General features: G+C 43.3%; 1 protein-coding gene across 1 annotated transcript; it reads left to right on the forward strand.

Moving 5' to 3' along the window:
• Positions 1-563: 563 nt before the first annotated feature.
• Positions 564-13,938, forward strand: CDO1 (cysteine dioxygenase type 1). Its single transcript, XM_019555216.1, has 5 exons — positions 564-766; positions 4,286-4,363; positions 6,752-6,909; positions 9,953-10,122; positions 13,164-13,938. The coding sequence occupies exons 1-5, from the start codon at positions 597-599 to the stop codon at positions 13,191-13,193; spliced, it is 606 nt and encodes a 201-aa protein (XP_019410761.1). The 5' UTR covers positions 564-596; the 3' UTR covers positions 13,194-13,938.
• Positions 13,939-14,194: the final 256 nt, after the last annotated feature.

A 14,194-nucleotide genomic window follows, 5' to 3' on the forward strand; every position in this document is an offset into this window, starting at 1 on the left:
CCTCAGCCTGATGAAGGGCATCTAAACCCGAAAGCTGGCTAAGAAGTTTGCCAACTATGTGAGTTGGCCTAATAAAAGATCCCCGATTAACCCAAAGGGCCTGGCACGCCCCAAGATGTGGCACCTCCGCCTCCCTTTCTTTGAGGAGAGAAAATGGGACACTTGTGTCACCCCTGTGCAACATCCAGAAGTGATGCTTTATGCAGGGACAGCGAGGAAGATGATTAATACCGTACCAAAGAGAGGGTTAATATTAATAAAGTGTGTGCGTGTTAATATTAAGCGAGAGAGAAAGAGTGCACACCTAAACGGCTCCCCTGCTATGAAGGACCGAGTGGGAATGGGATGTGGCCCAGGGAGAGGTCAGCCGATGATGGGGGCCGCCGCCTGGAGAGGGTGGGAGGGGGCTCCCGCTCTTGGGCCGGGCCAGCCACTGGATCCGCTGCGGGCAACTCCCCCGCGTGTCCGTCCCCACCTCCTCGGGCACTTGGTACGTTCCCGCCGGAGCTCCCCGAGCATAAATAGGGGCGGCGGCCGCCGAGCGCAGCCTGGGAGCAGCAGGCGGCGCGCGGCAGCGGGCAGCGGCGGCGGCGGCGATGGAGCAGACGCAGGTGTGGAAGGCGCGGAGCCTGGACGAGCTGGTCCAGATCCTGCACCGCCTCTTCGCCGGCGACGAGGTGAACGTGGAGGAGGTGCAGGCGCTGATGGAGTCCTACGAGAGCGACCCCGCCGACTGGGCCAGCTTCGCCCAGTTCGACCAGTTCAGGTGAGGGGGCCCGTCCGCGCCCGGGAGGAGTGCGACTGTCTGCCCCTGCTCCGCCCGCTCTCCATCGCCTGTGGGGCTGACCCGCCCGGTGCCGGTGCCCTGCAGACAAAGCGCAGCCGGGGGCTGTTGCAGGGCGGCGGCGGCGGCAGCTTTCCCCGTGCCTCCCCGGGGGGCGCTGCTGCTCCAGCGCTCCGCCGCTCCCCCCCCCCCTTCCCTTCCCCCGCCTCGGGGGCTCCAGGCTGCCCCACCGCCGGCTGTGCAGAGGCAGGGAGAAGGAGGGGCTCCGGCAGCCAATCAGGGCGCTCCCCGAGCTACACCCCTGTCCGCTCGCCCAATCCGAGCCTAGCGCCCAGTTTGGGTGACAGCCGGGCCCGCCCTCCCGTCGCTTGCTTGCGGGCTGCGGCAGAGCCCGAGGCGGGTGTCACGTGCCTGCAGTGGTACCGGCTGCCTCCCCCTTCCCCCCCGCCCCCCCACGGGCCAAAAGTCCATCGATTATTTTTATCTGGACCCTTGTAGCCCCAATAAACTGGGCACATGACGCTCCTTACAGGAGGGAGGTGGAGGAACCCAGTGCCCGAGCTAGGGCTAGATCCCTGCTCCCTCCGCTCCTCTCCTGCCGTTCCCCAGTGCACGGGAAGGCACCTCCCCCCGGGCTGTCAAAGATACAGCCCCCAACCCCTGGCCCTGGGTCTCAAGATGAGCCCCACGCAGTGCGTGTCGGACCCGCCTCATGCCCACATGGAGCCATGTGCACCCGGCCAGTTTAGGAGTCCTGACCCAGGTCCAGTACCATAGTGATATGGCCAGTCCAGGACGCAAGCTGCTTTCAGCACCCTGCTGCGGCCCATCTGGGACGCTGTGGGTCCCAGAGCAAGCACTAGATTTGGCATTCAGGGTTTGGAGTGTGTATCGGTGGTCCAGGGTGGCCTGTGGGGCTGACCCCTGGACCAGTCCCACACCACTCATCCAGCCCCTGTGACCAAATGAGTTTGGCACCTCTGACCTATGCTGTTGCACCGGATTCGCCATGGTTCTCAGCAGTGTCTGATATCGCTGCATGGGAGGAGAGGTGTCAGCCACGTGTTGGAGACGAAGGACTGAGGCACAGAGATGTGGCCTGGCACTCAGCCCAGAATCAGTGCAGCTCCGTTGCAAGGTGCAGGAGTTCTACCTCCAGGCAGCGCTTCCTCTGCTGACTGCACCCTGCCTGCCCACAGGGGAGAGTGTGGCTGAGGCAGATCTGCATTCTTGGGAGAGGTGGGCTGAAAGTTCCCAGCATAGAGGCACCCTATGCGATTTCACACAGGCTAGTTCTGTCGGAATCAGGAATTGTATCTAGAAATGCACCTAACGTGCAATCTAAAAACAGCTATTTTATTTTATTTTATTTTAGAATATCTGACTATCTTACCTTTTATTGAACCAACTATGTAGTTATCACCCTAAGAAATCTTTACATCTTGCAAAATTCCCACATCATGGCAACATTACTCTTACACTACCATGTAGATGTTCTGAATGTCAGTCACATGCTTTAAGCTCAAAGCCACCCTACCCAGTAATACATTGACTCTCAGGTTGTTTCAGCCCTTTAATACAAGTTCTTGTATTCACACAGATACAGGCACTTTCATATATTTGGTGACCATCGAGGTATGTGTACATAAATATACCCGTGTCTACCGTAGATTAGGGAAAACACAAAGGTTTTATTGGACCCTTGATTTTTTGTTTACTTGGTAACTGGATGTAGTGTCTTGTTGCCTGGCTGTGATAAGTAGCATCCTGCCCTTTCTTTTTTTTAATTCCTTTAATTCTTTCCTCTTAGTCTCTGTAGATGTTGTTGGAGTAGTGTTTTTTTGTTATACTCTTACTTAAGGGTAGGAAGTATAATATTAGTTAAGAATTTAAGTTGCTCTTTATTTATCTTTTTTTCTTTCTTGCCTCTGGTATCTTGTAATCCGTTATTACAGCTGACTATTTTGTTTCAGCCCTTTTACATTTTGTTCCTTTCTATTTTTCCCTTTATCAAGAAAACATTATCTTGGATCAGTTTTATTTTTTTTCACTTTGACTTTTTTTTCGTTCAAAAGTCTTCATTTCTACAGTTCAATCTTGTGTTCTGTTACAACACTCATAACATAAGAAATCTGTATGATGACCTCCCTCTTGACCAGTCACTCATGCAGCACACAAATAACAGATTATGAAACATTTGGTCCAATATCAACATCATACAAGGGTAAGTTGTATCTATACAACACAAGGTAAAAGTGCAATGAGAGAAAGTACAGGAGCTAACTTTAGTGCAATGAAGGTAAAAGAAAATGTGATCAAATTAAAATAATTTGTTATACCGTCTTTCCTTGGAAAAATAAACCTAGCCATCTCATGGGGAAGATATGTAAAACAAAGAGCTAGTTAACATAAATAAAAAAACTCCTCCTCCTGTATGCCAGTGAAAATCTCCCACAATCTATCAGTGACTGAGAAAATGGTGTGTCACTTTGACTCTCATACTACTTGGTTACAGTTCCACAAGGACATAAGCATTTGCTTTGCATTGATGCTATGTAGTGTCAGTGAGATTAGCTGTGTGACCAAAGATACTTGTGTGCACTTGCAGGATTGGGCCTTCAGTTGCAAAGAGGGTGAAGAGCTTTATTATTTGTACTGCCATAGCTTCTAGCAGCCCAGGATCCCATTGTGCTGTACAAACACAGAACAAAAAGACAGTCCTTGCCTTAGAAAGGAAGATAATACACGCAGGACAATAGTCAACCATTTGATATGTATAGATCAACACCAGAGCACAAGGAAACAGTCAACTGTGTAACGCTGGGTACAAGAGGTCCTGAAACTGGCAAATACCCTAGAATAACCTATTAGTTAATGTTTTTAAACACTAAACTTCTTTATGCCTTTTTATTTTATCTTATTATGGGAAACATTTTTAGCATATTCCACCATACAGGACTTTGTTTTGGGAGCAAATGTTTGACAGACATAACTATGTAGGTATTTTATCAGTACAAAAATGTTATAAGTACAAACAGAACTTTCCACAAAATAGTAACCTTTACCGTTTATGGCAATCCCTACATTTAATTATTTTTTGTCCTCATGCAAAGGAGCTCTATTCAACAGAAAGGAAAGCCAGGAATCTCTGAAAATGAGCTGTAGAGGAATGTCACTCTTTATTTTCATTTCTTCATGGCAGTAATCTGTTTCTAATTATAAGCTTGCCGCTGGAGTGACTTCATTCAGCAACTATTTTGATATTATCCTTTCTTCAATCTCAGATCCACAGCTTCCAAATCCCACCGATGGATGTAAACCAAAAGCTGGGTGGGCGCTAAAATATGTGAATTTTGTCTCATTTTTTCCAATCAGGAAAAAATACATGGGCAGAACCAATTAACATTTAGTTTCACTTTTACATTTTGTATGCAAATACATAATGTATGGTTTTATATGTTATGTGTATTTTAAAAATATACACTTTTTTTCCTACTCCAGGTACACAAGAAATCTTGTAGATAAAGGAAATGGAAAGTTCAACTTGATGGTCTTATGCTGGGCTGAAGGGCATGGCAGGTTTGTATCCAAAGATCTCAATTTAAAGAGAGGAAAAAAAAGAAAGGCACACTAGTTTTCAGTTGGTCCATTGTAAGATTGTGCCATTGTTGTATCATAAAAAAACAGGTAGAGGGCAAAATCCTGATCATCACAAACATTAATAGTGATAATGGATTGCTGTGTCAAAAAGATAATGAGAATATTATGATTTTAGGGCATTTTTGAAGTTTCTATCTTTTAGATTATTATTTTTTAAATGTACAGGATCCTGTAGTAAACCCCTCTTGTCTTTAAGGGGAATTCTGCCTGAATATGCCCTGGGGGATCAAGTCTGTACTGCAGAATAAATCTCATGTAGTTTTTCATTGCTCCACGTAATTTAGTCTGTTAGGCTAGATTAAGAAAATAGACTAGGGATAAGGAGGCTTAGAGTTTGGAGAGGGGTGGAATCCTTTTCCAGCTGTGCTGTTTGCTGCTTTCACAGCCATTTTGTGATATCTGCTTTTGCAGCTGCTGTGACCAGTCTGGGGAAATTGCCTAGTGGATCTGCAGTCATAGCCCTTACCTTAGTCACTGAAGCCCCTCCAGAGCCCTGAGACACAGGACCTTCCTCCATCTATTCCACACATTATTCCTCCTTTTGTAGAGCAAACCTTGATGGCGATATGACCTGTACAAGCCTGTGGTAGTAGGATCAGTCCCTCTCTCCTTCTTTCCCAGCACTGCTGGCTTAAAAAATGGCTTTAAGAGCCTGTGGGGGGAGAGGGGCTTGAGGGGGAAGGAGGTTTTTGTGGGGGCAAGGGTTTGGCTGCTGGTCATTGGTTCTGCACATAAGGAGAAAATTATCCATTTGTTGTAAATGTGCAAATGAACTAATATTGCTAGATACCAGTTGGGAAGATGCCATGCAGACTTCCCCAAATGGATGTAAAAGTACTGTCTAGACCTGCAGCCCACCAGCTATGGTTACAGGGGTTTTCTTAGGTAGAGACTGTAATTTAAATCAAACTATGTTTGTGGCTTGGAGAAGCATTTGCTGGAGACTGGAATGATACCATAGTTTGTTTTCACTGTCTAAATAAGTAGGATCAAATTGTTACCAGGATTTAGTAGAGGAGATTGCTGAGGGAGTGACTACGTGGCATTCATGAGTTTTCCTATGCCAAAAAACAAGCCCTGCCCTGGGCTTCCTGCAAATCAAGAGCAGTACAATGTCTGTTCTTATTGAACAGCGCTTGTTGTGTATAAGCACTGAATGTCTCTGCATTAAACGCTCTATATCAGGGTTCAAAACCCATCCATTTGTTGGGATGAGTAGGAAGCTTTCTCTTGGGAAGCCTGGGTCCTAAAGCCATTTGTTTTTACAGCAAGGAAGCTTTGATTTCTTTAATTAAATCACCTTTATTACCCTTTTGGCTACAAATATGGTATTCCAGAAGTATTTCTGAGTAAAGAGGTAAACAGTCCCAGCACCCCTGCTGATGCCCAGGTTCTCCTAAGTGAGTGAAATTAAGAGCTTGGTCTGGTCAGTTTTACTGATGCTGTTAGAACCACTGGGAAACAGTGAAACTTCCTTTCATCTGTGTACCTCATGCCTGTGACACCAGCTAAGAGGTCATGGAGATGGAGAAGAGCTAGGAAGCTCCTTCTCCTAGGGAGAGGTATGGATCTGCACATTCATTAGATTCCTGCTAGCCTGCAACTAGCTATGTCTGCTAGAACCCTCAGCACCCTCTTATTTCCCCATAGGCAGGCTTTCTTCCCTAGACTTTACCTCTTCTTAAGTATGCTTTCACTGATAGTTATCTGCTAAGTACTTCTGGGCCTGCTGTGAATTGCTAGATTATTGAAATAACTAATATATTAGCCTTAGCTGACTCACAGTAAATCGTTCTTTAAGATTTGTGGGGGTTTTGATAATGTGAGAAGTGTGCTAAACCAAGATCTCTTGTCCATAATATTATAATCCAGCATTTCCCAACGTTTTTCACCCCATAGCATACTTACCTAATAAAAAAGCACTACAGCACACCGGACTGGGGGGGCGGAGGGGGTGCGTGGTGTACAGCCAGCTAGACACCAACTGGGAGGAGTGCTGCGCAGCCAGCTGGACGGCATTTTGGGCTGGAGCCCTTCCCCCTGCCTGGCTGGAGCCACTTTCCCTGTCTGTCTGCATCCACAGCAGCAGCAGGTGGAGGGCATGACTCCAGCCAGGCAGGAGGCATGGCTTCAGCTCAAAATGCCGCAGCATACCTGGACATGCCTGACAGCACACCAGTGGGCCATGGCACACCATTTGGGAAATTCGGTTATAATCTGCAGTTTAACAGGGTATTTGCTGTATTTCTGGCATGTGAAATTAAACATGTACATCACACTGAGCACCATTATTCTCTGTATATATAGCAGTATCCATGATCACACTGATTCGCACTGCTTTATGAAGATCCTTCAGGGGAATCTAAAGGAGACTTTATTTGAATGGCCTGGGAAAAAAGGGACTGGCGAGATGACTAAGAAATCGGAACGAGTTCTGAGGGAAAATCAGTGTGCCTACATCAACGGTAAGATAGTTGAGTGCTTTACATACTACAGTTCTCTTGCTACAAATCAGTGATTCTAACTCAACAAAAGAGTTAATTCCTTTTGAAATCTGCCTAACTAGGTTGCTATATCACATTTAACTCTCTCACATATCAGCATCTGTACATCCTGCTTGGGAAATAGTTATTTAAAGTCCCCTCATACCTGTGTTAATACTTAATCTAAAAGACCCTTCATTCATTTCAATTCATTTAAGGAGACTGGAGGAAAGGCCTGATCCTTTAAGCTCTTGAACAATTCTTTAATACTTTTTAGGAATCAGCCACAAATAAGCGTGAGGAAATGCATGTAAGCACACAACATAAAATAAAAGTACAGGTAAATCAATCAGTGAAAGCAAGAGAACACTAAGTTCATATAGAAATACTTAGTTGCATTTATGAATAGTCTTTGGCTTTGTTCTACAGTAGGAAGCTTAATCACTTACTAAGTCTACCAGCCAAGAGCAACTTGGGCAGAATTTAAGTGCTGAAGTCCAAGTGATCCATGCAAACCCTGCCAAAACCACTTAGACACCTGGAAGTTGCTGTGTACTTGCATGTTTCCCAGTGAAGTTCCTGCAACCCCTAAAATTCTGTAACTGCACATGCTAAGAGGCACCATCCTCTTGGGCTGAACTGTGTATCTTAGCACCCAGCTTATACCTGAGACTGGAAATCACAGAGAAGGCATCCCTCCAACTAAGTACCTTGAGCGACCAAAAATGTTTAGAACATGCACATAGACAGGACTGAGTTTGGCACCGAACATAGCAGGTGTGACTTCCATTCGAAAAGAGGGGGTGCCAGGCTTACTGTATAATGACCCAGGTTCAGTGCCCTCTTCAGCCTAGGGGGTTTCCAACCATCATTTCCCACCTCCCTGGAGAGTGTCTAAACCACCACAATAGGGCCTTGGCTAGAATGGGGTGTTCTTCTCTCCTGTTGATGCAATGCAAAGGATTCAAAGTTCACAAAGCCAAAGAGAAACTAAGGGGAAGCATGACTCTGTAGGCCAATGAGGAAAGCCTGTGCCAAAGAGTCCTGGGTTCTGGCCTCTGTTTTGTGCATCTTCACCGGAAAATAGTGAGTAATCTCTAGGGCACAGACGATAACCCAAGACTTCTCCTTTTCAGGCAAATTACCAGTCATGGTCAACAGTCATGTTCCTCTTGTTCATTATCTGGCCCCAGGAATCTTGAATTCTTGGCTGAAAAGTGTCACAGATCTGACAGGAGCGGTGGAGGGTTTCCCCACCCTCACCTGGTCCTTAGTCTGGTGGTTTTATGAAATGAGAGAGGTGGATGTGTGGGCCATATATACAAAAAGGAATTTCAGCATCTAACTCAGGTTTGCAAATTTCCCCTCGGGAGCTGGACACACGGCAATTATGCATAAGTGTTGCCAAGACTCAGTCTTGATATACCTGAGTCCTTTTGTGGACTTGACCCTTAGATGCCTAACTCCCTTGAAATCAGGTGGGGGTTATTTTCATAAATGCCTTTGAGGACCTGGGCCACAAAAGAGAATGATGGGAATAGCAATCTGGTCAATTGTTTAGGTTCCTTTTTCTCGCCAACAGGAAGTTTTTGTCAGAAACAATCACACTTTTTTATGGGTGTATGATCTTGAATGCCAACTGCTTATCTTTCTTTTTTTAAACAACCAAATTGCTTCAGACATGACTTACAGTTCTCTGACATGCGCCTGCATTTTTTCTGATTTTTTTGTTTGTTTGTTTTGGCAGGGGGGTTGCTTTAAAAGTTGTAAGTTAAAGAAAGCATAATATTATGAATTCATAATGTATTATATTGCTCTTTAACAAGGCCATCACATCTTTGTTTCTATTTGAATATTTGCATACTATAATTTAAGCAGTACTGGCACAGAGAAGTGACTTGGCTGTTTCTTCACTTTGCTATTATGGTGTTATAAACCCACATGAGTAAGTCTGTTTGATATGAATGTGAATTTAGGGATTTTTTTTCTTATGTAAATATAATAAATTGCATTGATGCTACAGTCAGTATTTGAAAGGTACCAAAGCTGGGAAAGCTCCTGTGTTTTCCCTAGTAACTGAGACTTGACTGCATGACACAATTAAAGCCTGACTGTCACACATGTACTTGCTATGCATTTGCTGTGGGAACCATTAACTTAAAATCATGGACTATTTACAACCTTTACCTTCATATTGAATCAAAATGAGGGGAATTTTGTAGGTTTAATTTTCATACATTGTGTACCTTGTAACACCTCAGTTTTCTGCCCCCTTAGCCCCAGAATGTGGTCCCATTATCTCGTTAATAGCCACTCAACAGACAGTGCCTTGTTTTATTATCTGTTCAATTATATTTGCTATTTGAACTAAGTTTGGATGCATGCCACACGCTGGTAATTTGTCACTTTAATCAAAAGGCCAGACAAATGAAGAGACTGTTCTATTCTATATTGGAAACACCATTTTGAAGATAGATGACTGCAGAAGAAAACAACTGTCTCCTTGCCCATGAGTCTACGCTCAAAATACAAGTAGCCCAGTCTTAGTGTGACTGATGTCCTTGTTATCAGGGTGAAAACTATTGCTACAAAATCCTCTCCCCTTCTGAAATGTCTTGTTTTTGATTCTTTGGAAAAACAAACCTTTCAGCTTCTTCAAAGTACCAGTGTCTCCTAGGAAAGAAAATAACCTTGAATTTATCTGGGGACAGCAGCCAATAACTTACTGACAGTGTGTTCTTCCTTAAGCGATCATAGATTGCTGTTGGCCTGTGTTCTGTAGTAGGTAACAAATGAGTCATGTGAAAAGTCAAAGGAAGCAAAGCCCTCTGAAATCCCAAGAGTTAGTAATCTGTTGTAGAGAATAAAAAACAAATTCCCTCCACTGTTACAAATTTGGCCCTTAAGCGCAGGTGTATTTTATTCATCACTTTCAGTACTAATGGCACTTCTCCAAATAGTGATAAGATTTTTATTAGATGCGCATGCTAATGTAACCCTTTCTTTCATGTCTTTGCTTGTCTAGACTCCATTGGCCTGCACCGTGTGGAAAACACAAGCCACACAGAATCTGCTGTTAGTCTGCATTTGTACAGCCCACCCTTTGACTGCTGCAACACCTTTGATCAGAGAACTGGGCATAAGCACAAAGTCAAAATGACATTCTATAGCCAGTTTGGAGAAAGGACTCCCTATGTAAGTAAAGCAAAACTCACACCCTGCCTTAACTTTGTGTTCAACTCCTTCTCTGTTCCCAGAGGAAGCAGAAGAGCCCAGTATTGTATACCAAACCTTGGCTCTGGTGAGCAGTTCAGCACAAGCTGGAATTCCAGCAGTCAAACAGTCCCTGTTTATAGAGCATCTGGTTATCTTTAGATTAAGGTTGAACCATTTTAAAAGGGAGCTCAGTATTGGGCAATGTAAAGTCAACATCTCCCATATCAGTGTTGGCCAACCTGTGGCACATGTGCTACGAATGGCATGGGCAGTCACGGTGTGGCACACAGCAGACTGAGAAGGGGACAGGCAGCACAGTGACAGATAGGGCAGGGATCAGAAAACAGAGCAGTAGACTGGACAGGGAGAACAGGGTAGGGATCAGAAAGCAGAGCAGTCAATCAGATGGGGGAGGGGGTCTTGGAGTGGCACTCAGGGAGGGTGTGGAGCTAACTTGCGGCATGCCTGCCAAAAAGCTTGTCCCCCATTCCCCATATGCTGACTTTTAAAATCCTACTGTAGTTACATTTCCGCCCTTTCTTTGCTCCTTCAAAGTATTATACAAATATCTCATTCAGCATCCCTAGGGAAGAGGCAAGCATTATCTCTAGTTTACAGATAAGGAAACTAATGCAGAGAGACTGCACTTCATTAGAGGTGAGACTGGATTTTGGCTGCACCAGGCTCTTTTCACCCATCTTTTCTTTTTCCCTCCCTTCACATGGGTCCAATCCTACAAAGTGCTGTAAAGCCTTTTTTTTGATAACAAAAAGGGTCAAGGCTGCTCTGCAATTTATTGGGATACACACTGCTTTCATGCAGAGGGAACAATTAATCAGAACCTTGGTGCTGGTAAAGCATCTTCAGGCAGTAAACAGATGAAGAAAACTATCTCTCTTATGGAAAATGTCACATAATTAGATTACTTCTTAGCCAACTTTTAAAAGTAATTTCTCTGCCTCAGCACTTTGGCTGAGCAGTTTTGCATTTCAAGTGAAAGTTGTTTTCCTCCATATAATTTATTGGCACCAAAATCCAGTAAAGTTCTCTGACTTCTTGAAACAGGATCTTTGAAAACAGAAGTGCTTTCTCCTCAGAGAAGCAGTAAGCCAGCTGCCCATTGTTCACGTTAAGACATAACTTGGACAGTGGGACTGGAATGTAACAAACCAGGGTGGCAAACAAACCCTGAGGCATTGTACCAGTTTATCAGCACAGTGTTAAGTCAAAGTTTAACTCTGCTTGGAAAAGTTTGTGTCAGGACTGCAAATGGAGTTAACAGAGTTCCCTTTGGAGTGCTCTAGTATGTCTGGCTTAGAAAAGTTGACCATTGTTTGGCACTCGTTTGGGTCAGCCATGGGCTCAGTTTAGGAGTGCAGAAACTCCTCACTTCCCATCAGAACCTGTGGGAATTGATTGCTTAATGCCTTGCAGAATCAAGCCCTCAGTGAGGCTAAGGCCTTAAATAATAGGCAGACTCATCTAGAGCAGCAGACACAATGTAAACTGTTTTTCTGTACTTTTCTCACATAAAAGCAGTAGCAACTTTGTTAAATTGTGGGGGCCTCCCAAACATCCCTCAAATCTGAGTTTGTGTCTTACAGAAAAATTAAAGTCTAGTGAAGAAAATAATGGTGACCTCTGTGGTGGTATGAAAATGAGAATTCAAGACTTTTGATGCTTGAGTTTTCTTTTGTTTTAAATAGCTTTACCTGATGTGAATAGGTGCCTGTGTGTGTAAGTAAGACAACAAGTGAATTGCTTGGAAAATAGTTACACTAATCTAGAATATTTACCCCCTCTTGCTGCATGAACAACTGGTGGCACTTTTACTTAGGTGGGAAGATCAGCATGATTTAGGAATGGGCAAGATCTGTATCGGTGGGGGCTCTACACTAAACTTCTATAACTGCGGCTAGGTAACAGATGAAGGCTGGATGTGGCTTTGACCATTCAACTATCTGAAATGTCCAAACGGTTAAAAAAAAAAAAAAAAAAAAAAAAAAAAAGTGGTTTCAGTGATGGTTTCTGGAAAGCTCACTGGAACTGAAGCTGCCTTCTGCTGTTTACCACATCCTAAAAGAATACAGGGAGGAAAGTCTATATAGCACACTAAATATGAAAACTATATACTTTCTTTTGGATTTTATTTTAAGAGAAACTAAATCTGTGCTAATATGTGCTAGTAAACTTTTGGTGTGCCCCTTTTTTATTTAAAAAATACATTTTCATTAAATATATGTTTATGGTTTAGTTGAGGAACCTGGCATCTGATCATGGTAGAAATTTATTTTAACTAACTGACTGCTTATGCAGGCATTGTACATGTGCCCGGTTTTACTTACCTAATATTGAACAACAGGATTACCATGTCTATTGTTAACTTACCGGTGACTTGGTTCAGAAAAGTCTCTTACGTGCTTAGCTAAAGTATGCTATATGGATATAGGTGGCACCATGTGAGCACCAGTTTGGCATGATGTTATGGAAAACTTGCACACAAAGAAAAATAGAATTAATTTGATCAGATCCTTCTGAGATGTGTCACATATCATAAGGTTTTGCTTCTAGGAGTTCCTATGCAATATATTTAAATGATTCCTCTCCTTCCCTGTTAGCAAATTGAGCTACCAGTTTTGCTGACAGAATCAAACTCGGCTCAATATGTATGAAAGGAGAGGTGCCATAGGGCTCTGGCCTGGGACTTTGGAAAACTTGAGACCAGTTTCCTGTCCTGCCAAGGATTTGCCCAGAGTTGCACAGGAAGTCTCTTGTGTCCATATTTTCTTTGATTTCAGTGTGAGTTAGACATCTAAACAATAGGGACTTAGTCTCTCTGTTCTCTACTTGTAAAATGAAAATACTTTCCTACCATGCAAAGAATTTTGTGAAGAGAAATACATTAGAGACTGAGGGGCTGCATCTTAATGGGGACAACATAAGGGCCTTAAGCAGAGATAGAGTAAGAGTTTACTGCGAAGTCTGTTTTTAAAAAAATGAATTTCTCCTCTTTCTTTTAGGCAACAGCAGTGTCTCAAGAAAACAACTGAGAAGTGCCAGGAAGCATTTGTGCAAGACCTGCTGAATGTTCAGTCAAGGACAGAAGAATTGTATAGCTGATGCCCATAGCCAGCTATATTTGAATAATATGTACATAGAACATAGGGCAGCTTCTAGACAACGTGTAGTTATCTTGGATGAATGATGATTATGGGACATGAAGTTGCCTAGTGCTATAAACTACTTCAGAGGTCAGAGGCCTTTTCTTAGACTATTGAAAAGTCAGAATTGAATAGTTTATTCAAGCCTCCTTAAAATTCTACTTTTTTGATACTGTACTGGAATATCAGTAATAGGGTTTTGAAATGCCATTTGACTGTACCTAATAGGCCTACCTGTACGTATGCTCTCAATGTAATTAGTAATGATGTAAACTTATACCTTCCAGTCACTATACACTTGTATCCATTGATAGTGTACTCAGTGCTGTTAGAAGCAGGGTTTTATTTTATTAAACCTTTTAGGGTCGAACACTCTAGAATATTTTGATAGTTGTGTGCAGGGTTTTTTTTGTTTTTTTTTTTTTACAATCGCATTTGTGGGATTTCTTTTTAAATAGGAGCAATTATATGCTTCAGGGACAATGGAGTTTGAAAAGTGAACTGATTTGGGCAAAGGTCTGGGTTTTTAACAGGACTAATTATGTTTAACATGGCCAACTGCCAGTTTTCAGAGAACTCTTTACAGTTGCTGAATTCCTTCCAGGTAGCCTGAATAAAATTGGAGTTGAGCACAAATTTCAAAATGTGTAGCCTCTCTTTCATGGTAACTAAAATATAGGTGCGATAAGTTTCACTGATTACTGCCATCTTCTCTCATAAACATCTCAAATCTTACCATGCTCTACAAGGTAATTTGAAATGTACAATGAAATCCTAACCTTAGTTAAGGTGATATGGATTTAGTCATTGATTTCACTGAAATCAAGGTTTTATTTGTAAGATGCAGCCACAATGATGAACGACACATGCCCCTGGCGGCTGGGTAGGCC

The sequence above is a fragment of the Crocodylus porosus genome, unplaced genomic scaffold, assembly GCF_001723895.1.
Source record: "Crocodylus porosus isolate Cpor-Errol unplaced genomic scaffold, CroPor_comp1, whole genome shotgun sequence".
Taxonomy (NCBI): Eukaryota; Metazoa; Chordata; order Crocodylia; family Crocodylidae; genus Crocodylus; species Crocodylus porosus.

What these genes read in the sequence shown, in the direction of transcription:
- CDO1 (XM_019555216.1), top strand. Translation starts at nt 597, where the DNA reads ATGGAGCAGACGCAGGTGTGGAAGGCGCGGAGCCTGGACGAGCTGGTC. An exon ending in GCCCAGTTCGACCAGTTCAG is followed by an intron (nt 767 to 4,285) that starts GTGAGGGGGCCC and finishes TTCCTACTCCAG; the next exon opens with GTACACAAGAAATCTTGTAG. An exon ending in TGGGCTGAAGGGCATGGCAG is followed by an intron (nt 4,364 to 6,751) that starts GTTTGTATCCAA and finishes CTGTATATATAG; the next exon opens with CAGTATCCATGATCACACTG.